Source organism: Myxocyprinus asiaticus, chromosome 39 (genome assembly GCF_019703515.2).
Source record: "Myxocyprinus asiaticus isolate MX2 ecotype Aquarium Trade chromosome 39, UBuf_Myxa_2, whole genome shotgun sequence".
In the NCBI taxonomy this organism is placed as follows: domain Eukaryota; kingdom Metazoa; phylum Chordata; class Actinopteri; order Cypriniformes; family Catostomidae; genus Myxocyprinus; species Myxocyprinus asiaticus.
Window position 1 is genome coordinate 17,351,076 of NC_059382.1, and position 24,953 is coordinate 17,376,028.

The 24,953-nt window shown below is 38.7% G+C and overlaps 2 protein-coding genes across 5 annotated transcripts in view; both read left to right on the forward strand.

Annotated features, from left to right (window-relative positions):
* The window catches only part of LOC127430265 (max-binding protein MNT-like), a 36,016-nt gene extending 31,158 nt beyond the window's left edge, over positions 1 to 4,858 (forward strand). For all 3 annotated transcript variants that reach the window (XM_051679959.1, XM_051679960.1, XM_051679961.1), the window contains 2 exons: positions 300 to 492; positions 892 to 4,858. In XM_051679959.1, coding sequence (XP_051535919.1) covers positions 300 to 492; positions 892 to 1,691 — 993 coding nt within the window. In that variant the 3' untranslated portion in view covers positions 1,692 to 4,858. The remainder of the gene's footprint in view (positions 1 to 299; positions 493 to 891) is intronic.
* A 4,698-nt stretch (positions 4,859 to 9,556) lies between these two features.
* Positions 9,557 to 24,953, forward strand: part of LOC127430257 (vacuolar protein sorting-associated protein 53 homolog) — a 31,305-nt gene continuing 15,908 nt past the window's right edge. For both annotated transcript variants that reach the window (XM_051679937.1, XM_051679939.1), the window contains exons 1-7: positions 9,557 to 9,715; positions 10,368 to 10,448; positions 10,896 to 10,945; positions 11,044 to 11,110; positions 19,403 to 19,489; positions 19,791 to 19,906; positions 21,415 to 21,534. In XM_051679937.1, coding sequence (XP_051535897.1) covers positions 9,629 to 9,715; positions 10,368 to 10,448; positions 10,896 to 10,945; positions 11,044 to 11,110; positions 19,403 to 19,489; positions 19,791 to 19,906; positions 21,415 to 21,534 — 608 coding nt within the window. In that variant the 5' untranslated portion in view covers positions 9,557 to 9,628. The remainder of the gene's footprint in view (positions 9,716 to 10,367; positions 10,449 to 10,895; positions 10,946 to 11,043; positions 11,111 to 19,402; positions 19,490 to 19,790; positions 19,907 to 21,414; positions 21,535 to 24,953) is intronic.

The following is a 24,953-nucleotide window of genomic DNA, read 5'->3' on the forward strand; positions in this document are numbered from 1 at the left end:
TCAAGAATTTTAAAGCACTGGCAACATGTTCACCAAGTTTCCCCAAGTTCTGATATAGATGCTACTAGATTTATAGAAATAATGGCTGGGGTGTTAAGGAAAAAGCCACCATTAATGCTCTAAGTGCGTGGGCATGTTCGTCTTGTCTAGTATTACTTTGGCCTGCTTTTTGCTGCACAGCAAGGTGAAATTTCATTCTTCCAGCCGTGTGTTTTGCCGTCTCTCGACTCTCAGCCCATCCCCCAGCTCTTAATGTATGTGAAAAACCCTCACTTGTATACTTCTTGTTTTTCCCGTAGACTCTGAAGAGGAAGGAGAAGGATTATGAGCACGAGATGGAGCGCTTGGCACGGGAGAAGATCGCTTTGCAGCAGAGACTTGCAGAGCTGAAGAACGAGCTGAGCCAGCAGTTGGATGTGATTGAGATAGACCGCGTTGTTCGACAGACTGTCCAACCAGAAGATGACCAGGCCTCAACCTCCACTGCCTCAGGTTAGTACTGCAAACAATCAACAAAGTATGGTTAAAATGCCTTGTCTGCAGTTCAGTTGGTTAAATAATTTTTTCGGGTTAAATGCATGGAAAACAATTACCACAGACATTTTGACTCCATTTGCAAAACAAATCAAAAAGGGTGTCTATAGAAATGAACTTATTATTGTAAAGTACTGTATATTGGAAAACTGTTGTACATTTCCACATAGACTTCCAGTACAAGTGCGTAGCAGTCAATACATTTTTTTTCCTTGTTTATTTTACAATGTACCAGTCACTTATTTTCTGCAATAACTGACACCATGGTACATATCCTATTGATAGAGCTTAACTTGTTTTCAATCCAAAATATTACATTATATACTTTCTGACCTTTCTTTGTTTTTGACCCCACAGAAGGCGAAGACAACTTTGATGAAGAAAACGAAGACGAGAGCTTGTCAGCTTCGCCCACAGCCTTACCCAAAGTGCCTCCTGCGCTTCAGCCAGAGTTAAAGAAGTCCCGGCCTGCCCCCTCCCTCATAACACAGCATATCTCTATCCCACACAAACTGTGTAAGACTTTGCCCCCCATTCCCACAGCTCAGCTATCCCCTGTCGCGGCCGCTGCCCCAATTACAGCTCCTACTTTGCCCCCAACTTCTGCACAGCCTCCTAACGGTCCAGCATCTGCTCCTGCCTCCCAGCAGTCACAGGTAGTGGTGGCCCCCTACACCCTACCTCCTGCTCATACCCATATAGTGACTACACCCAGCCTCCAGCCTACCGTCATTGCCCATGCCGGATCGGCTTCACATGCCTCCGTCATCCAAACCGTTAACCACGTCATCCAGCCAGGCTCCAAGCACGTGGCTCACATCGCCCCCTCCACCTCCAGTTCTGTGCAGCTGGCCCCTGGACCTCAGTCCTTCAGCCACATCACGGTACACCCAGTGGCCCACCTACCTGCAATCTACCCTCAGCCTGTTACTGTCACACAGCCCACTGTCATGAGCCATATCGCACACACACTCTCCCACAGTCAGATGAATGGCACATCGGCCCCCAGCACACAGGCCACCGTGATGGGAAAACAGACGCCGGTGGGCACCCAGGTGGTCACCCATCACCCTCAGCTGATGGGCCAGACCGTCCTTAATCCGGTCACCATGGTAGCCATGCCCTCCTTCCCAGTCAGCACGCTAAAGCTGGCCTGAGGTGCTGACATTCCCACCCGTAGATAGAATATACACAATTACAGAGTGGGCACAAGGTGATGAATCCCCCCCCCACCCCAACCACTTACTGTGGTTGAGACTGCAACCCCCCCCCCCAAAACCATATCCAGCATTGCAATCAAATGAACTCTAAATCTACAGGACTCAGTACATTCCAAATGACAAGAAAGTATATAAAGACTTTAAGGAAAACAAAGAAATTTATTGAATGTTTATTGCTATATAATGATATATAATAAAAGACAAAAAGAAATTCTATCTTAATGTGTGGGCGAAGGCAGAGTTTGATGTCTAGAGTGCTTGCGTGCTGCTTAGTATGTGTGTTAGGCTCTGTAGTGGAGTGTTTTACGATGCAACCTTGGTCTGATCCGAATTTACAACTACTCTCAGTCAGCGTATTGTCTGACTACTGGTTTAAATGACTTGATGATATAGAAACATCCATTATACCTCACAATGGGCTCTTCCTCAGCTAACATAACACCTCAAATGGTTATCCCTCTCAGCACCCACTAGAACAGGTATAATGTAAAATGAGTAATCAGATTCTGGTTCCTACAGTCCTGTCTGTCCAATGTCCACTGACCTGGTCACTTTGGTGTCAGCCTTCACATTTAAAAAAAACATGTGGTTGATGCTAGACTGTAGCATCATAATTTGACCCTGTCCCAAATGGCACTAGAGTCTACAGTTTGCCTGGACTATTGCCTTGGTTAAAGCAAAGTCCCTGTATTAGGCAAGTCAGGTCACTTAGCGACCATATTCGTAATGCATCCAGGCAGAAATTTACAGCTTCCATCTACCTGAAATGAAAAAAACAGAAATCTCCAAAACGGTTTGGCAAGATTTTATTGCATTTCAAATCAGCAGTATAATCTGATGTAAGAGTATTACAAATTTGAGTATCAAAATATGCTATTTTTAGGCTGATGCGCACATTCTAGAGTTCATGTCTCTATCAAAAAGGTGATTGGCCCTCTTTAAGGGGACATTTACAATGAAAGCGTTGGTCTGTGCTGTTTGTCAGTTGTTTTTTCTATGTAAACGTGCTTGACAGCAGAGACTGTTTAGCTTGATACAGAGCACTTGTAGTAAAATGAATAGGAGAAATTGGAATGCCCAACATGGTGGATGTAGAAATGGAAGTCCCACCTTACAGGTAAAAGAGCCAGTCACCTTTTAGATACAGACATCGTCTGTCAGACACCTCAAGGACGTGCATGCACATTAGCTTGACCAGCCTGAAAAAACAGCTGTTTTAGCATGATCTGAGCTGAGGAAGAACAATTTATGATACTGATTTTGGATTTTACTTATGTTAATTGATTGTAGTCTTTACTAATCATTTTGGAGATTTTTGTCTTTCCCCACTGAAGAAAATAGGAGCTTTACTTTTATGCCACTTATATCCATAGGAAATAGCTGCCTGGGAGCGTTCCCAAGATGGCTGATGAGTCGACTTGCCTTGAAAGAGACTTTGCTTGATGGACGTCTTTGACCATTGCTCAGCTTCTTGCTGCTGTTTTTTTCCCATTGTCTCATGCAGTCCGTACAGACTGCTGATGATGAAATCTGATAAGCAATGTGGACAACCAAAGTATTCTTTGGCCTTAAGGAGGGACTTCCATTTCTACAGCCACCAATATGAGTGAACCGTCTCGACCTACAAAGTCTCTGGTAATAAATAGTATGCAATTTGTTCCACCACTCTGAAAAAGGATGTATCATGGCTGCAAAAGAGGGTGCTTGTGAGCACCCTTCTGAAACCTAAAATAACAAATGGGACACCCCTATGGTCTTGTGGACTTCACAGATGCTGTCAAGCATCCATGAGATGGCAAGTCCACATGTGGTGCACCATTTGGGGCAAGACCATAATAGCAGTCAAACATGTACAGTAGTTGACTGCTAGATTGAGACACCCGGAACATATTTCACATTTTTATTTGAGTTTGTCATTTTGTTGTGCTCTAGCTGGCATAGAGACTATTGCTTTGTGACTGTAATGTGAGTCATTGGAGGGAATCTGACAGCAGTGCCTTAAACATTGTCAATCTGAGTCCTGTTCAATGCTGCACAGACGCCCCCTTTTGTTCTCTTTCTGTAACTGCACCCATTTAGAAAAGAAGATATTCGGTATCAAAGCCTCCTACTCTGCATACAGCTCAGTGGTGTATGAATTCAGCTCCTGTTGCCCATCTTCTAAAGGGTAAACAAAAATCAAATAGCCATTAAATTGCAACGGAAGGTGAAAAATTACTTAAACTTATTGTAAATGTATTCCAGCAATTACAGTAGGTAAGCATTCAGTGTCTTCATCTTACCCGTGATAATGACATATTTATGTGGGGTGGAAATGTCAGTCAGTACATGGTTGTTATTTTGTTTTTAGGGTGCATGTAGCTGATGTCATGAGTGTTTAAATATATGTGCTATAATTCTATCACGTGTCAGGCATGATGTAGTTGTATGTGTGTGGCAAAGGCACATCTTTTGGTTACGGGACAGTTTTGTGGGAGTCAGAGGGCATGGGCAGGGAAATGTCTCCGCTCCAAGCTTGAGATTATCAGGAAGGTGTCCCGTGTCTGTATTTAACCGCACTGACCACTATACAGATCTGCAGGTAGAGCACAAGCTGAGTACTAAGAGATTTGATTTAAACTAACACTGTGATACTTCTCAGTTGTCCCATAAAAGCAAACCAGGTTTACAAATCAGCCTAGCGTTTATTCTAAGCAAAAGAGTCCCTGCATTTGTTTAGTTTTTGTTAGCGTGAGAATTTTCTTTTTCTTTTTTATGGCTTTAATTTGTCACGTTTTAGTTTTGTGTATTTACACGAGTAGGATGTACACATGAATTCTTAAATGAACGTGGCTGTTTTTGCATGTAGATGGATGAATTCTGTTTGAATGATAACTTTGAAAAAAAAAAAATTTTTTTTTAAACAGTACTGTATATGTTGGGGCAACTTTTCAGACCTCTTTCTACACTGATATATATATATATATATATATATATATATATATACACACACACACACACACATATATATATATATATATATATATGTATGTATACATACCTCTATATATATATAATATACACACACACATACACATATATATGTATGTATACATACCTCTATATATATATAATATACACACACACATACACATATATATGTATGTATACATACCTCTATATATATATATCTCTATATAGTGCATTTTCCCTATGGTGAAAGTTTAAGTTGTATATTGCCTGTAAATTTGGGGCTGCATTTAGATCTAACTGTCCATTTATGTTATGAATAAAGAGGAGCAAAAATAAATAAAGAACAAATGTGAAATAAAAATAAATCTTGATAAATATTCTTATTATCCTGTAATCATTTTTAGACAGTGCAAAATGATTTGAGAAATTCTAATTGACTTTAAAGAATGAAATTTAAAAGAAGTCAGTAAGCCATTGTTTTTTAAATTTCTTACATGACTTTTCAGTAGCATAGCCGTTTGACCCAGGTGTTTAGTGAGCAAACCCATATCAACTGCCTGGCCAAAAAAAAGTTGCATACTTGTGTTGGAGTGTCAAACCACTCTGTAAAGTCCAATTCATGTGTGAAAATGATTCCTCATGCTTCAACTCTCTGAACCACTCTTTAACATTTTGAGCCCGATTCGTCTTGGCATTGTTGTCCTGGAATATGCACGTGCTGTCAGGGAAGAAAAATCCATTAATGGGATAACCTGGTCATTCAGGTAGTCAGCTGACTTCATTTTATTGCCGCATAACATTGCTGATCCTAGACCTGTCCAACTGAAGCAACCCCAGATCATAACACTGCCTTAAATCCAAATGGGGACCGTTTTTTTTTTTTTGGCCAGGCAGTGTAGTTTACATTACAATGAAAGTTTAGTGTGGTCTGTGCACATAAGATTCTAAATCAAATACGCTCTGCCCAACTTTATGTGATATGTTTGTGTATGCAATTTGAGTTCCCTCTTCTCTCACAGAAACTTTAAGGATTGTCTTTTGTTTGCATGGTTGACATTCCCCATAGCCTTGATGCAAACATGATCACCTCTAACAAAACAACACACCAAAAGTGTTGAGAAGTTAAATTATATCTGAAATACAATCAAATCTTCTTTAAATCCTTCATTTGGTCAATTTAATTCAATATTTAAATGTTAAACACAGTGCACTTGCATTGGGGAAGAAAAAAAAATATGCTTGGAAAACAAAACAAGAGTTTTGGAGCAGGGTTGCCAGCTTTGTTTTGGGATCTCTGGTTACACTTTTTTTTTTTTTTAACCATAACCATCTGGCTGTGGAAGGCATTCTGGCAATGCACAAATGCATGAGGAGATCAATGCACAAACCACATTATTCACTCCCTGCTGTTTCTCCAGCACAGCGGTTTTGGCTGAACTCAAAGATAAATAATAGGTCATAAAATGATTTACCACTCTCTGAATCGGTCAATATCATACAAAATCACATTTAAAAAAAGGAGAACTGATTGATGAAGTCAAAGTAGGCTACTACATATGTGGTATTAAAGTTGTGGCAGGACTTTTCAATCAGTAATTTAGTAAGGACCGATTTTGTGTGCCCTCACCAAGACATGATTCCCACCTAAAGCAAACCAAACTAAACAACCACTTAGTGAATAATCTTATGATTGGATGACATGAGACACGGCATCTTAATACCAGGTGGAAACGAGGTCATTGTGATCCAGAGCAAGATCATCAGAATATGGGTAGTTAAGCAGTCCAGTAGCTAAGAAACAGTTATCAGTGCAATTACAACATCATGCCTCTACTTTACAACACTAAAATAAGTCACTCAAAGTCCACTCTAATGGTGCTGTCATTCAAACAATACAATGTAAATATGGACATGATTAAAAATGACATAAGAAAGTGATAAGAAAAATGTATGAAAAACATTTTCTCGTCAATTTTGCAAACTCTAAAGCCAACCGTCATAAATCGTTCTAATGCTCTGTTTTAACTGATTATTTAATTTCCTCTTTTAAATAACACATTTTGACACATTATTATTTTTGACACATTGTCTTCAAGTGCTCCTGTATGCTGTGTTTGTTGCTTTTTGTTGACTTCTAATGTGAGAGCAATGACTTCAGGAGAAATATTTACAGTTCATTGTAGGACCAGCAAATGGGATAACTTTGTTCTAATGATTTTTTCCACATAATGTTTGTAATCTTTACAACATAATCAAATGTTGGTCCAGTATTTATATCTGTTTTATCTTCCCACATCTAAGCTGTAAGATCTCACTGGATTTTACAACAAAGTTAACAACATTAACACAGTCCATCTGTCATAAAATAAACAGACAATCTTGTGTTTGTCTATGGCTCACATTTTACCAAGCACTTCTCTGTGCAATAAATATGTTTAAAGTGACGATGATGCCATACATATAAGTTTGCTTTAACAATAATAATGCAATTTAGCTGCTTAAACACTTAATGTGATGTGACAAGAATGTGAATTAAATAGTATTACAAGCAGTTACATCCTTGTAACACAAATGCAAGTAATTCTCACCATTGTGAGATTGACACATTTGAATCATTATAGATAACTATTAATATATAAACTATTTAAAAAAGGTCAGTGGCCTATATGTGATTTATAAAGGCTACATTTTAGCACTGCTGATGACAACACATGCTAACTGCTTTTCATTTAGCCAGATCTTGAATTGATCTCTCTCTAGCTCTGTACTTTCACAGGTTATCTCATCCACATAGCCTTGAGCACTCAGGTTATCAAACTTAGCGGTGTGATTGTCATAACCTTCCTTGTCAGACACTGGGGCGAGAGCTGGGTTCAGTGTAGGGACAGCATTAAACAGGATGAAACCAATTAGGATCACCACCAATGAGACAATATACAGTCCTGAAAACTGAGGAAGAAGCAGCGATGAGGTCAGAATAGGTCAGTAGACATGCACATACATAGCTTATTTAAAAATAATTAAATAAAACCTGTGCAGAGAGAATCATTATACCTCTGTGCATTCAGTAGAAATGAATAACTAAGATCTTTTTCTGGTGAGGAAGTTTAAAGTGCTGCCTTTTGGTTCCACTCAACTCTTATGTCAAAATTACATCATTATAGGTAACAATAAGGTTCCATTCGTTAACAACATTAGGTAACATGAACTAAAATGAAAAATACTTTTACAGCATTTGTTTATCTTGGTTAATGTTAATTCAATTTTGAATTTCAATTTCAACATATACTAACACATTTTTAAAATCAAAAGTTGTATTTTTTATCATTAATGTATTTTGAACTAACATGAACTAACAATATACAATTGTATTTTTATTAACTAACATTAACAAAGATTAATAAATGCTGTAAAATATATATTGTTAATTGTTTGTTCATTATTCCTATTGCATTAACTAATGTAAATGAATGGAACCTTATAGCAAAGTGTTGCCTCATTTTTATTTACATCCATTTACCATATATGACACAATTAATTCTGTCAATTCAACTAGATTCTTCTACTAGAGTTTCAACTTGATTTTCCTCATCATCAATTAAAAGTGGCCAAAAAAACACTTATATACAATATATATATATAATTTTTTTAATCAAATATATTATCAAATATATACAGTGCATCCGGAAAGTATTCACAGCGCTTCACTTTTTCCACATTTTGTTATGTTACAGCCTTATTCCAAAATGGATTAAATTCATTATTTTCCTCAAAATTCTACAAACAATACCCCATAATGACAATGTGAAAGAAGTTTGTTTGAAATCTTTGCTCTGTGTGTGAAAATCCCAGGAGATCAGCAGTTACAGAAATGCTCAAACCAGCCCGTCTGGCACCAACAATCATCCATGCGATTATCTAATCAGCCAATCATGTGGCAGCAGTGCAGTGCAGGAGTCAGGAGCAGTTAATGTTCACATCAGAATGGGGGAAAAAAAATGTATCTCAGTAATTTTGACCGTGACATGATTGTTGGTGTCAGATGGGATGGTTTGAGTATTTCTGTAACTGCTGATCTCGTGGGATTTTTACACTTAACAGTCTCTATAATTTACTCATAATGGTTTGAAAATACATAATTAACACATATGTATTTTCTCAGGAACTTTCTGAGTATTAATAATAGATGCACAACTTACATAATTTCTAGTACACCCAAATGTCAATACCCATATCATACTGTTCATGTGTTGTACTTGCTATAGTTTACTTCATGTTGTTTCTTCATCAAGTAGCAATGCCAAATGCTAATCAATTCAATCACTGAAACAGCAGTGCCACCTTATTTATGTGTACATGCATATGGGATCCTGACAATTCACCATTGTCACTCAGAAAAACAATGTCATATAGTAGTCTTTTGTATGAATATAGAACTAATTTCTCTTGTAATATACAAAGCAATATATATCCTGTGATAGTAAACTTTAACTTTAACTTTAAATAATTATAAAAAATATGATTTATTGAAGCGCACAAAATGACACTATTACATACTTAGGGTCTCTAATGACCCTTTACACTTTTGGTGCTTAAGCCATTATAATATTATTATTATTATTATTTGCAGTTTTGGCTTGTGTGAGAGTGTGTGTGTTACACTATTTATAAGAGAAACGTTGAGAAATACTAGAGATACTCCAAAAAATGAATGAGGTTAAAGGGGGTGGAATTAGGTCCTAAATGAACACTGGAAATTGAAAATGAATGATCCTTTTAGTCTGAGCGCTTGTGTTGAGTCTCCAGTACGACAGATGGCGCTAATAATCCATACTCACCCCGCGCGTAACATAAGTAAAGGAGTATTCACGTCAGAACAGGATACAGGGAAATAAAACAGGATTTTTATTTCACTGTTCACAATGATGGAAGATGAAGAATTAGAATTTGTGGAGGATTTGGAGGCGATATTACACCTTACTCCAGAAGTGCAGTTGGCCATTGAGCAGGTAACATGGTTTTATTGATGTTGTGTGGCAGTGAGCGCTTACAAGCTATCAGCTGTGTCTTCTCTTGTGATGCCAACAACAAACAACCAGTTTGACACTCCTCGATTAAAGCTCTCACTTTTGTTCATGTACGGGATAAAAAAAAAACAAACAAACAAAAAATATTTAACTTATGTGTTTCCGGTAATAAATGTTTTTAAAGTGTTTTAATGCCGGTCTATTCTTGTTAGCCTATTATTATGTGATAGGCAGGTGTAAAAATAGGAGAAAACACCTTGGCATAGATATAGACAATGTTATAAATTATATCACAATTATCTCACTCTCACATAATGTAGCATGTGATATAGAATGAATATTAACATTAGAGTAAATAGAGCCAATAAACTGGTCTTTCGAGAGTTTGCAAGCTTTATCTGTCATCTTCTTGACAGCAGTGACAAAGCAAACAGCTAGTCACTTAGTTCTTATGCATTAATATATTTATAGTGTTAAATGGACTTTTAAAACGTTTAAACTTTAAAAAACTTTTAAACAGCAGCTGGGTGCCACTCACAACATTGAAAAACCTGAGCCTTAGCAAGCAGAGCCTGCTCTATTTGTTTCCCTGTCCAATTCAAGCCTTTTCTTATATTATCTGCTCATTTGAAAGGTTTTCCCCAGCCAAGACCCTTTGGATCGAGCGGACTTCAATGCTGTTGAATACATTAATACATTGTTTCCAACTGAACAGGTGAGTAGAATTGTAGAATTTTGTTTGAATAATGGTCAAATCATAAAGTCTCAATGATGAATGTAGAGCTTGTCACTCTGAACAGATATTTGTCTTATTTGAAGCTGTAAGCTCTAGTTCTGAGAATTGCCAGTATCAGCATTTATATCATAAATTGATTGGGAATATCGAGATCTTATCTGTCTGTCTGTAATTATTACCATATTGAGGGCAGAGACCATTAATCATACTTTTGCTTTCGTTTTCATTTTTGGAGAGATTCTCCTTGGGTGATTAAGGTTGTATTTTCATACTCTCTTTTGATCACTAGAGAGCGCTTTTTTATTGCAGCATGCAGGTGTGACTAGTAAGATATTGAGCCAATACAGGAGAGCTGGTGCATTGTGTATTGCTTTTCTACAAAATGTGATGCTAAACTTAGATTTTATTTTTATTTTTTTCTTATAGTCATTGGCAAATATAGACGAAGTGGTAAATAACATAAGGCTTAAAATCAGGTGAGAGTTTAATATTTATACCCTTACATGCTTTGAATTCATATAAGTGAAGCTATTAGTTTATTTTATTTGATTTTGTATGTAATTCTCTTAATCAGACGGTTGGATGACAACATCAGGACAGTGGTGAGGGGACAAACTAATGTGGGACAGGATGGCAGACAGGTGAGTCCTTTGGTTCCTCATTGATTGAGTCAGATCAATGCCTAGGTACCTGTTATGAGCTAATAAAGCAATAATAATTAATTGCATTTTGTAAGTTTTTTATAATAGATTAGCTAATTCCTCCATGAGCTTTGTGCTTTTAAAAGAGGTAGGTTATCTTAGAAAAAAAATTATGTTTGTGACAACAGACAGATAAGTGCCATTTGCCGATTGCTGGGGAGCTTTCGGGAATGCTTTTGGGAGAGCTTCACCTAGAGCCAGAAGCTATGAAAAATGACTAAGTTTTTACTGTTTTTGCACTGTATTATCAAATCTATGTTGTGGTTAAGGTACTTTTAGCACTTTAAATCAGCTCTTCAATGTTCTCCTGAGGCAAACCACTCTCAACACTTTACAATGACATCCAACACCCTGGCCATCCTGTGCATCTCTTCCATCTCACTTTTCTGGAAGTAATAGAGGCTTGTCAGAGCCATTGTGTTTCCAGTCCCAGATGCTGTCTCTTCCTGGAAAAGAAGACACACTTTACCCTAAATTTCCCTGTTCTCAGCAGTGATTCCATTCCACATTGTGGTTTGGTGTCCTGCTATTTCTTGGACTAGACTGGAAACCTTGATTCAACACAGATCTGCTCTTAATCAGGGTGGCAGGCTGAGGTGAAATGTGACCCTAGATTGAGATGTAAAACCGAGGATGGATGGATGTGACTGTGGCTGTGACCGGGGTCAGCTGATCCTGAGTTACCCAGTATGCACTGACTGCTTGTGGAAAGAGCTTGTGTATGAACCAAGGATTTTACCAGGAGATAGCTATATGCTACCATGCATCCTTAAGGCAGCAATTGGAAGTATCCCCCAAAAGGCTTCTTTTGGGTGATGTCTAGAAGGTTAGCCTGGATCTGAGTCGCATTTGCTACAACTAAGGTTGGGTTAGGTGGTATGGTTAAAGTTAGGGTTAAGGGTAGGGTTGAGGTTAGGGTCAGTGGAAACATGCTTTTTGGCACCATATGATGTAGTTCCGGCCGGGTGACACTACCAGCAGGGGCTAACGGGTTTGCGCTAACCAGCCAATTCTTGACCTCCAAGTCTGAATGGATCATCATTAAACAGAGGGCCATGAGTCTCACAGCTTGTAACCTTCTGAGATGTTTCCACAGAAAAGAGGAAAATCCTTTCAGCAGATGGAATGGTTGGGAGGTGTGGATTACACATGTAGCTTGAGGCTGGGAGTAATGGTGGAGACGGAGGGAGAGTACTGGAAAGACCCACTGCATCTTTTTTTTTTTTTTTTTTTTTTTTTTTGTTTAGTCTGTGCGGTATTTATCAGTGAGATGGAGACATCCGCGTCTGGAACAGGGTCTCTGGGGTCTGCTTGATGACATTTCTAGCTGTGTGGAGGAGGTGGAAGGATGTGTGTGTTCTCCCCCATGATATAGAAAATCCCAAAGTTGAATTGGACATTTCAGTATTTCTTATTGGAGTCAAGGCTCTTTGATATTTGGATGAAGCCGGGGTCCTGATATAAGTAGTGTCTGAGGAAGTCACGCCACAGATGTTTATCCTGTTTAAAAATCCATAGGCCATAAACTCCTTTCTGGCTTTAACATCTGTCTGGATTCACTCTTTGGCTGGAATTATCAGCTGTAGTGCTAAGGGTAGACGCTTATTGAATCGTTTGTGATTGAAAACGAGTATGGCTGCGTAAAAATTTAGATTTTCGGATAAATTGTGATCTTCATTTGAATGATCCCGATATCTATTCTTTCAATCCCTAGAACGATTTTTATTTTATTTTAAAGTTTACTTCAGTTTTGGTTGTGTTGGTTATTATTTCGGTTTTAAATAAATAGAAATTGAACCACATGGGGGGGGGGTCACGTGACGCCATGCAAGAAGCAGACATGTGAGCGACGAGCTCTGCGCACTTTGCAAAATTTTTGATTATTTTCATGTTATAATTTGGTGAAATTTGATACACCCAGTTACACATTTGCTCTTTGAGGCAAAACATGGCAAAGAAGTCAATATCCTCGGGCTCTGGAGACATTAAAAGACACTTACGTGTTCAGGACGAAACCCCCGACAGGGGACTCGATTTGGATGGTGCGGCGGGAGAGGAGATCCAGCGTCAATTATCCAACATGGCGGTGATGTTGACGAAAGTTCTTGCTGACTTGGAGGATCTCGTTGTAATACGTCGGTCGATTACGGCGATGGAAATAAAATTCTCTGAGATAGTTACAAGAGTGTCGGATGCTGAGAAACAAATCAGTTTTCTGGAATCTTCGGAGAGGGAATTAACCGCTAATCCACCCGTGACCAAAGTTGATTGGATCGTATTCTTGAAAAGCTTGAAGATCTTGAGAATAGAAGCCACAGGAATAATGTTCGAATTGTTGGAATTCCTGAGCATGAGGAGGGCAGAGATATGGTGAAATTCCTAGACAAGCTTTTCCCGACTCTGCTCGACATAACAGGCCACAAGCTGGAAATCAAGCGAGCTCACAGATCTGCTGAGGGAGACAGGCCCAGATCGATTCTGGCCAGATTTCTGAGATCATCTGATAAAGATATTGTGTTGCACCAGGCGAGGAGCAAAGGGAAGCTTTCTTGGAAGAACCATAATATTTTCTTGTTCCTGGACTTTGCGAGTTCAACGAGAGAAACGCGATCGGTTCAAGGAATATAAGAAACTCTTACATCAGAAAAATATCTCGTTTGCTCTGATGTTCCGGGCCAAATTGAGAATAGAAACGAAGGTCGGTCGCAAAGTTTTTACATGTCCAAATCAGGCAATGTCTTTTATTGAATCATTGGCTGAGTAAACTGCGTTGGCTCCGCCGAGCGACTGGAGCTTGTTTTGTGAGTAACACTTTTCCTTGAAGAGACATTTGCATTGAAGTTCCAGGCCGGTTTGGGGGTGGACACTGTGGATGACCGCAAAATATCTTCATGCTCACACAAAAGATGTCTTTTATAAAGTTGACGGATTGTGTAAGTCATGGTATATACTTTTATGCGGCCTCCGAGTGAATTGACTTGACCATCCGGGAAACCGGGATGCCGGTTTTGTTTCTTTTTGTGTTGGTTCCGCCTAGCGGCTGGAGCTTGTTCTATTGAATAACACTCCTTTGGAACAGCCATGGATTAATCTGTTCGTTCTTTGTGCTTATTCCTCCTGCTGGCTGGAGTTTGTTTTGTTGAGTATTTTTACGGGACACTGAAATGATTACTTCATCTGCTGAACTCATAACAGCCGGCTCACTGAACATTTGTTTGTCTGACCGATGAATCTGAACGGTTTTATATCAGCTGGAATTTGTTTTGTGGAAGATCACACCTTTGAGACAGTTCTGTGAATGAATCTACATGTTCTTTGTGTTCATTCTTCCTATTTACTGGGCTTATTTTACAAAGTATTTTCTGTTATGTAATTTTGCCTCACAAATTTGTGAGGCAAAATTGAGCAATCCGATGGCAAAGTTGTGGGGACTCGTGGGCGTTCATGGACCTTTTGAGTTTAGAGGGATTGTCGCCGGTTGGCGCTGTCTTGCGTGGGATTGAAGCGCACGTTTTTCTTTTTTCTGTTTGTTTTGTTCGGGGGGAAGTTCGGGGGTTTGATTGTTTCACTAATGGGGAATGTGGTCTGTATAATTTTGTTTTTGACATACAATTTATTTTTTCTACTATATCAAAATGTCAAATGTTAATATGAGTGTACTATCTCTCTCCACATGGAATGTGAATGGGTTGGGGCACCCCATAAAAAGAAGGAAGGTTATTACTTTTCTTATATGATATAGTGTTTCTTTAAGAAACACATCTCTCCCTGCAGGAAACTGAAAAATTTGGGAAGATATGGGGTGGACATGTTTTTTCTAGTGCCGGCTCAAGTAAGAGCAAGGGAGTCATTATATTGATTAATGAACATCTACAATTCAAATGTCTCAAACAGATTAAAGATAAATTAGGAAGAGTCATTATTGTTTTAGCTGAAATTCAAGGGCAAAAGTTGAATTTGGCTTATATTTACGCACCTAACGCTGATGATCAGGGTTTTTTTATAGATCTTGAAGGGTTGTTGCAAGCCGCTGGTGCCCCTCATCAAATAATATTGGAACGAGACTTTAATCTTTTGATGGACTCAGTCCTTGATCACAGTGAAGCAAAAGTGTGTAAACCCCCTAGAGCAACATTGACGCTTCACAGGATGTGTAAAAATCTTGGTCATACGGATATTTGGAGACTTTTGAACCCATCTGGTAGGGACTATACATTTTTTTCATCAGTCTATAAGATTTATTCTAGAATAGATTTTTTTTTATATCCAAATCTCTCATTTCATCTGTTGTTGATTGCTCAATTGGAAATATCTTAGTCTCAGATCACGCTCTGGTAAGTTTAAAGGTGTTGCCATATACAGAGAAAAAGAAATCATATAGTTGGTGCTTTAATGTATCCCTTTTGCAAAATCCTGATTTCCAACAAATGTTAAAGACTGAAATCAGTGTTTATATGGAGACCAACTGGTCCTCGGTATCCTCTGTGGGCGTGGCTTGGGAGGCACTTAAGGCGGTTCTTAGGGGTCGGATCATACAGTATGCGAAAAGCACGAGAACTCGTGGAGTTGGAAGGAAATATTAAAAGTGCAGAGGCAGAGCTGAAGCGCAGTATGTCATCTGGTGGCCTCAGAGAATTGACCCGATTGAAATACAGATATAATACTATTTTGTGGGCTAAAATTCTTAAAAACGTTAAGTCTGCATCTAGAGATGCAAGGGTGCGTCTTATACAATTAAAAATTTTTCATAGATTTTATTGGACCCCCTCTAGACTGTATAGGCTTGGTCTTAGACACACCCACCTGCTGGAGATGCCAGTCAGAGGATGGAGACATGGCCCATGTTTTTTGGTGGTGTGTCGAGATCCAGAAATTCTGGTCAAAGGTTCAGAATTTTGTGTGGGACGTGGTGGGCACTCGGGTTTCAATTTGCCCCAGACTTTGTGTTCTGGGCGATGGGGCGGTAATCGATGTGGGGGGGATGGCCATATTGAGAACTGGGTTCTGACCTGTGTGATGATTGCCAGGCAGGTTATTTTGAGGGGTTGGAGGTCAGCTGGTGCATCCCCATATCCGGAGTGGTGCACGGAGATGGGGAGGGTAGCGGCTTATGAGGAGGTGTCATTGGGAAGACAGGGTGATTTAGATTTGTTTGTCTGGAAATGGGTATTTGGAATTTTTGGGGGGCTCTCGGGTGGGGTGTGGAGAGAGTATTGTAGTATGGTGTGTGTGTGTGTGTCTGTGTCTGTGTACGTATGTACATATATACGTACGTATTTATTTACTTATATTTGACCACAGGATTGTTTTTTTGGGGAGGCGGGTTGGGGTTGTGGGGTTTAAATGTTTTGTGTGTGTATATATATGTATATATATATATATGTGTGTGTGTGTGTGTTTCTTGTTATTATAAGATTTAATAAAAAAATGTTAATTACAAAAAAAATCTGTGGAGTGGTTAAAAAATATGTTTTAATGACTTCAGCCTAAGTGTATGTAAACATCTGACTTCAACTGTATGTCAAGTATACTGTACGTCTCACCTCATTGCTTTGTTCTGTTGGCTGGAAGAAGAAGAAAAAAAAAGAGCCTTTGTCCCACTTTTCTAAAATATAACTTTTATTTTTTTCCACTTGGTTCTTATCAGAACATTTTACAGTGTGAGGAAAGGGCTATCCCTGGCCATTGTTAACCTATTAACAACAACCTATTTAGAATTTTTTTTTTCTGAAGTGGAAAAGCATTTCACAATACGTGGAAACTTGTTAGATGTGTGATATCATTCCCGAAAGGAAAGTCAACAATGGGCCAAAGCATTTGGTGCAGATTATTTGGTGAGTTCCTCGCTTTGCTTTTCCTTTTGTCTCATGCAGGGATTGCACTAATGTATATTATTTTCCTGAATGCCACATTAAGTTCCATATAAAAAGTTTGCCATGTTGTACACCCAGATGGCTCATTCAGTTGAGAGTTTTATAGCTGTCAGGGAGCCAGTTTGGATCAGGATGTCCCATGTAGTTTTTGGCATCTGGAGCTGCTTATTAGGAATGCCGAGAAGATGCCTCCCCAAGAATGTGGTTTAAATATTTAATGTAAACACAGGATGGAAAGTTTATTGCATGTGTGGTTTTCTATCAGTCAACCTGACCTGCACTTGATTTAAAACCCAGGATTTAAGCTTTGAAGGGGGCAACCAGGCATTTTACTTCATAATCTCTCCAGCCCTCTAGGGAATAATTACATCCAGGATAATCGGTAGGATAATCAGTAATTGTGCATGCGTGGAATGCTTTATATGATTGACATCGTAATCATTAAGGGAAACAATCATACTGTTTCATTCCTGCCTGTCAGTAGCCATTAAGCTATCCTAATGATCGACATGTTTTCCTTCTGCCTCTTTCCCAATGCTTCTACATAGTCTTTACTTGACTCACTACAATACAGGAAATCTAGCAGGCATCCCAGCATGTATGTAGTCCTATAGTCTGTGGTCTGCCTAAACCATCTGGGGGGAAAACATCCCCAAACTGTAAACTGAGTCCACATGCGTAGCAGCTGCTCTCCTTCCTGCCAGAGTCAAATAAACCTTTCTGTCTCTCTTCCGATCAGCGGCAAAGTATTTTTGAGATAAGAAGGAAATTCCAGGGAGTTTCCTCCATCAAGCAGTCCATCTTTAAACCTCAGGATATCCACTCTGGAAGACTTCCTCTCATTCACTACTGCAATGCGGTCCATTTCAGCTGGAAGATAGTCATATGATCATGTGTTCTTGTCTGTCAGATCATTGTTGAAGATGCAATGAAAATAAATATGGCTTTTAATCCAAATGTGTTAGCTTTGAGGGCATCTGTGTGCTAGTGTTGTCCTAAATGGTGACTAAATTAATTTCACTTCAACATTAATAATTCACTAGCTGATATACACTATGTACAGTAAGAAAAGTATCCCTATTGATGACTCATCTTGCACTACACAGATTTCTGTCCAATCAAATGCTCTCTAGAATGAGAATTTCCCTCCCCTAATACCACCTGCAACAAACTACCAAGTAGCAAATCATGGTTCATGACTAACCTAATTAGCCTGCTATCTATTAAAACATCTATATTTTTTAAAAAGCCCTTTGAAATATCCCAACTTCCTGTTTCAATACAAAAAACATCAACACACAAAAGTAAATGGCACTTATGTGATTTCTTGGTGTTTTTTTAGACCTAAAATTGAGGGCTTTACTTCAGACCATTGAAAGTCTAGGCATGAACTTGGGCCTGTCTTGCGGTGCTGCAATTTGAAGAATGTTTTCTTAGAAAGGAGGATGTATTGCTCTCAACACAGTGTGTGTATGTGTGTGAGTGACTCAGCAAGTGGCTCTGTGTTTTTGAGGAGGCTTATAAAAGTGGTAAATTCCAGGGTGCAGCTGGTGCCGGCTGTTAGCATTCCTTTTGGCTGTGAAGGAGAGAGGCAAGAGGGACCAAAGAGGACAAACTTTCTCCACTCTCAGCCCAGACATGTCTCTCTAAATACATTGGCAGCAGCCAGTATTCCCACTCATCCAATGCTGCTGCTGCTCTCAAAGGAAGTTCTCCATGGTAGTAATTATGCATTGTCAAAGTCTAAACACTGTGGCTGCTGTGGGAGGTGTGCCTCTGTCCGTGACTCTGTACTTGAGTGGCTGGCAAGGTCAGAGCCCATCATGGCCAACCCAGGAGCCTTATGATGTGGTGGTATCAGGTGGAGCAACATGTGGAGGGCCAACGGTGCAGCTGCTGCAGGCTTAGTCTACAAAAATGCTGAGTAAAAAGCAGCAGAATGTGGTTTCATCAGGCCATGCGGTTTGGTCCCCACCCTGTTGAAGCGTAGAGATCTTCCCACAAAAAATAATATAGCCGCTGGAAGGTAATGAGGGCAGTCGGGAAACATGCTAATTAAATCTTCATCTCATATCAATCTTGGATCCGCTTCGTATTTTCATATTAAATATGAGTTCAATAATTAATTGCTTTTCATGTGGCTCAGAGATTTAGAATGAGAGCCTGTTTCTCAAATCACCTCTTTGAAAGGGGTGAAACCAACCCAACACAAACTCAACTTAAGCTTGTGAACTTCAGGTTGCTGTTGAAGCAGTTTCACACACTAGACTCTGAAAACATTGAACCGACGGCTAGGGTGAAAGAAAACACTACTGCCGTGCTATTTGGGTCATTGTAGATCTTTTGTCTCCTCTTCCAGGCACTGGAGGAGGCACAGAAAGCCATCCAGCAACTCTTTGGCAAAATCAAAGACATCAAAGACAAAGCGGAGAAATCGGAGCAAATGGTGAGTAAAAATAAGCCTTCCAGACAGGAACATAGTCATTTAAGGCTTGAAAGTCAACCCAGAGTAAATAGTCAACCCCACCACTCACCCACCCCCGACAGGCTGGGTAACTAAGGAAGAATAAACTGTGACATCCTTTGGTTTTGTCCACAATACTCTTATCGAGCCCAAGGTAATGCACTAGCCATCTGTGAGTGTAATGCACTGCAGGTCAGAGGAAGGGCAGAGGAACATTAGCTCTGTCCCTGGGCTGAATATGCTGGAGCAATCTAAACGTATCTAAAATGTTACTCTCCTTCAGGTGAAAGAGATCACACGGGACATCAAGCAGTTGGACCATGCGAAACGGCACCTGACGACTTCTATAACCACCCTCAATCACCTGCACATGCTGGCCGGTGGTGTGGACTCTCTTGAGTATGTTCATATAATTTATATTCTCTAAAGACCAAAATCAAGGATGCTCTTTGTTCAGTAACCACTAGAGTTGTCAATTTAATGCATTAATTTAGTTAATTATTTAAAAAATAAACACATTCAAAAATTGTATGCAATTATCCATGCCTCCTGATCCTGTCATCTTAAAAACAAAGTGTTTATGGTGTAAAAAAAAACCCAGCCAGATGCGACACAGCCAATGACGTACATCTGACCTGATACATATGCAGGGCTTGATACTTGCCCACCCAAAATTGAGTGAATGTCAGGCCTCAGCCAAAGCAGTTTTATTTGTATTTCTTTTTAGTACTCGGTCAGTGCTTTGTAAGTGCTAAATATGCTCTCATGTCTGACACGTACATTAGTGTGGGCGAAATGAAGTGTGGTTTTGTGCGAACCACCACAGTGCATACACCAGCGTGGTCCAAAGCTAGGATCGCCATAGCTCTGGGATAGCGCAATTGAGTCAGTCGGGCTTCACTCAATATCGCGGCAGAAACCACGAAACTTATGTGAACCATTTGAATTGAATGTTCTACTTTTAAGTGTTTTATGAGGAAGTCAGACATCTCAATCGGCTAGAAAGTCCTGAAACTGACCACGTTTACATGCACTTAAGAAAACGGTTTATTCCAGGGTTTTTACGGAAAGCAGCTTTCTGAAATGTCATGTAGACAAGAACTAAGATTTCCTTACGCCATTTAAGTGATTAAGAGAATGCGGTTTTACACACCAGGATTTCTTCCGGAGAACATGGCTTATTGTGGTCATGTAACCTCATAAGCAGCGTTATAGCCGGTTTTTGAGGAGTGTGCATGTGCGTAAACAGACAGGATAACAAACGTCAGTCTGAACTTCCATGAATTAAGGAAAAATTTTCAACAAAGTTTTCCTCCTGTTTAATCCTACTCTTGTTCTGGCTGGTCATGTTTACCTTCAGATATTCTAAATGTGACTTAAATCATTAGGCCTTTGTTCTGCTAAACTAATATCATTCTTGTTCAAATAAAATGTCCAAACAAATGCATGCAGTTATAGTCTCCAGCGGGGGATTTTTGGCTAGTGACAATTATGAGTGGCTAGTGACTTTGGAACACCACTAGCCACAGTGGCCAGTTAGCCAGAAAGTTAATGTTTAGTCCTGTGCATATATACAAGACTGTGCAAAAGTTTTAGCTACATTATATTTTTCAAAAAGCATTTGTCTTAAAATGTTATTTATTTATTTATTTATTTATTTATTTATATTCTGCTTTTAGTGTATCAGTAGGAAATAATAGTTTTAGATTTCAAGATTTCCTTTGCAAATAGAATTGAATAGAAGAACAAGAAGCCTTACAATAGATGCTATTGCCACCACAGTTCATCAGCATATCATGTAATTAATTCGATTTAAATTTTAATTAGATTGACAGCCTTAGTAATCACACATGAAGTTTTAGTTTGTATTTATTATTTTAAAAGCTTGTCTGATTGTACCTTTGCAGAGCTATGACTCGAAAGAGGCAGTATGGGGAGGTGGCCAATCTCCTTCAGGGTGTGGTCAATGTGCTTGAGCATTTCCAGAAGTACATGGGCATCCCACAGATACGCCAACTCTCAGAGAGGTAAGGACAAATTTACACATTCCCCTTCTACTCAAACTAACGGCACTAACTCACACACACTGTTTATATGACATAAATCCCTGTTATAATTCAGTGTTACTCAAGGTCTGTGAATCCTTTTCATGTTTACAAAGGATGCAGCCCAGGAAGGAAATCTGCTCCACAGTGTCTCTTTATTTAAATTTTTTCCACTTTGGTCTTTCCTTTCTCTCTTTGACTGGGTGGTGCTGTCCCTGTCCCCTGCAGTCACGGAGAATGCGCCTTTTGTTAGGAAAGAAACAAGCTTCTAGTCCTTGTGATTCTGCGCTTCCTTTTGCCTGTTTATATTGGATGCTCTGATAAAGCTGTTCGTTCATAAGCAGATGGCAAGGAAGGGTGTGTTCGATGTGGAAAAACGATTCTCCTGATTGTTTATCTGAAAAAAAAGCATGTATCCATGGTTTCTTTTCATTGTCCCCTATGTCAGACCTTTATTAGCCTTTCTCTTTAGTACTTAAAGGGATAGTTCACCCAAAAATGAACATTTTATTATCATTTACTCACCCTTTTGTTATTTCAAACTTGTATGACTTTTCTTTCTTCTGTGGAACACAAAAGATGTTTGACAGGATAATAGCCTCAATCACCACTTTCATTGCATCATTTTTCCATGAAAAAATAGTCAAGAAGGGGTGCACATCCACAACTCAATTTGGGCTCAGGTGCAGGACAAAATAATTTAAACAAATGTCAAATAAATAGGTAGATGTCCGCGCAATGAAATTGAAGCTCCAAACTTTATTACAAAAAGGCAACATTTTGAACAGTCAGGTCTTCATCAGGCACAATCCCCATGTTAAATGAAACACAGCTTTTATAGACACAGGTGATGACATTATCGACTGATTAGCTGCCCACAGGAAGTCATGTGACAAGTGGAAAAACATAAAAAAAAATAAAATAAATAAATAAATCAGTGCATTTGAACAATTATCAATATATCTTCAGTCCACACATAACATTTGCAAAGACACATCTTTATTTTGACACATATTTTGTAAACTGAAAACTTTACAAACTACATATATATATTTTGAAGATGTATGATTAAATAAGTCAAAACTGTAAGGACAATATACATTGTATATAAAAAGCCCACACCTGCACTCATACGGGGATATGCATACATCAAAATTCAGAATTGTTTTTTTAAAACATCAAAAATAGGATATACTGCAAGAAAGGCTTTGTCAAAATCCTCATTTAGCCCTTGTTGTGACATCGTATTTAAAGTATAAATCCAATGACATTCCCTTTGCAATATAATTTTTCCCATACAACGAAAGTGAATGGGAACTGATGAAGTTATTCTGCCTAACATCCTCTTTTGTGTTCCAAAGAAGAAAGTCATATGGGTTTGGAACATCATTTTCAATTTTGGGTGAATTATCACTTTTAAGAACTCTCATAGACTGCCCTCATATGTTTAAGCAGCGTCCTTAAATAACGAAGAAAATTTGTTTGGTTAAACATGCATTCACAGATCAAGTGGTTCAAGCAAATACAGTGTTTTGCTAAAACAGCATTTTTGTGTGCCAAAGTACATCCATGGTTTCTGACCACTGTGTGACTGTTTCCTAGGGCTGTCCCCAACCAAAGATTTTTCTAGTCGACTAGTAGGAGTTCATTTAAGCCATTAGACTAGTCACACGTTTATGATATTAATTTAATAACTTGCATATTTTTTGGGGGGGGCATCAGAAAATGGTTTGAGTTCCAGGGCTGAGAAAGAATGTTATAAGTAACATTGCTAACACTGTTCTACATTACAGAGAAATACTAAACCGTAATAATGAGCCTTTAAAATATAAATTTTACAAGCACATGCACGAAGCGAGCCGCAGTGACACCGGCCAAAGCTGTAATGATCCTGAATGTGTTGGAAAAACCAGCAAGGAGACTGTCTGAACATTTTGTTAATTTATAGAGAGAAATGCACATTAGGGTTGTGCCAACAGACGATGATCTCAGGGATCGACAATGGTCAGAGTGATCGCCAATAGCTGATGCCTTTGATGATGTCAAGACGATATTTGTCTCGTTTTCCCATGTATTAAATAATAATAATAATTATTATTATTAGGCTATTATTATCAAATTAATATTACAAATAATTTGCCCGTAGACACACAGACACGCGCTTGAAGAAACACTTTATTATATTATTACAAACAGATGAAAAGCCGTCTATGCGCATGTATGACGCACTGATACGGAGGCGTGCAGTCTTGTGGAACAATCGTATTTAAAAGGTTCTCACTCTTTGTTCTGTTTTTTTTTTTTTTTTTTTTTTTTTTTTTTAAGAACAGTATCGTCTATGAGTGCTGCAAATGACCTCAGACATCTCATCTCTGGAGGTGTTCTGAGTTAAGTTCACTTTATTTCCACAGAGCAGTTCATTGTGACCACAACTCTGCAACCTATATGTCTGTGATTAAAACATAAAATAATACAAAAACACATTCACCTCGAACCATGATTTATATTTCAGTGATTATTATCGTCATTATAATTATTATTTTAACATTTATAATTGTTTTTATGACATAATTTGTGTAAGTAATTTTCCACCCGCATGTTTAGATGGATTCTTGCCTGACAGTAAATGGAAAGGTGTGTGTGTGTATATATATATATATATATATATATATATATATATATATATATATATATATATATATATATACAGGTGCTGGTCATATAATTAGAATATCATCAAAAAGTTGATTTATTTCACTAATTCCATTCAAAAAGTGAAACTTGTATATTATATTAATTCATTACACACAGACTGATATATTTCAAATGTTTATTTCTTTTAATTTTGATGATTATAACTGACAACTAAGGAAAATCCCAAATTCAGTATCTCAGAAAATTAGAATATTACTTAAGACCAATACAAAGAAAGGATTTTTAGAAATCTTGGCCAACTGAAAAGTATGAACATGAAAAGTATGAGCATGTACAGCACTCGATACTTAGTTGGGGCTCCTTTTGCCTGAATTACTGCAGCAATGCGGCGTGGCATGGAGTCGATCAGTCTGTGGCACTGCTCAGGTGTTATGAGAGCCCAGGTTGCTCTGATAGTGGCCTTCAGCTCTTCTGCATTGTTGGGTCTGGCATATCGCATCTTCCTCTTCACAATACCCCATAGATTTTCTATGGGGTTAAGGTCAGGCGATTTTGCTGGCCAATTAAGAACAGGGATACCATGGTCCTTAAACCAGATACTGGTTGCTTTGGCACTGTGTGCAGATGCCAAGTCCTGTTGGAAAATGAAATCTGCATCTCCATAACATTGATCAGCAGCAGGAAGCATGAAGTGCTCTAAAACTTCCTGGTATACGGCTGCGTTGACCTTGGACCTCAGAAAACAC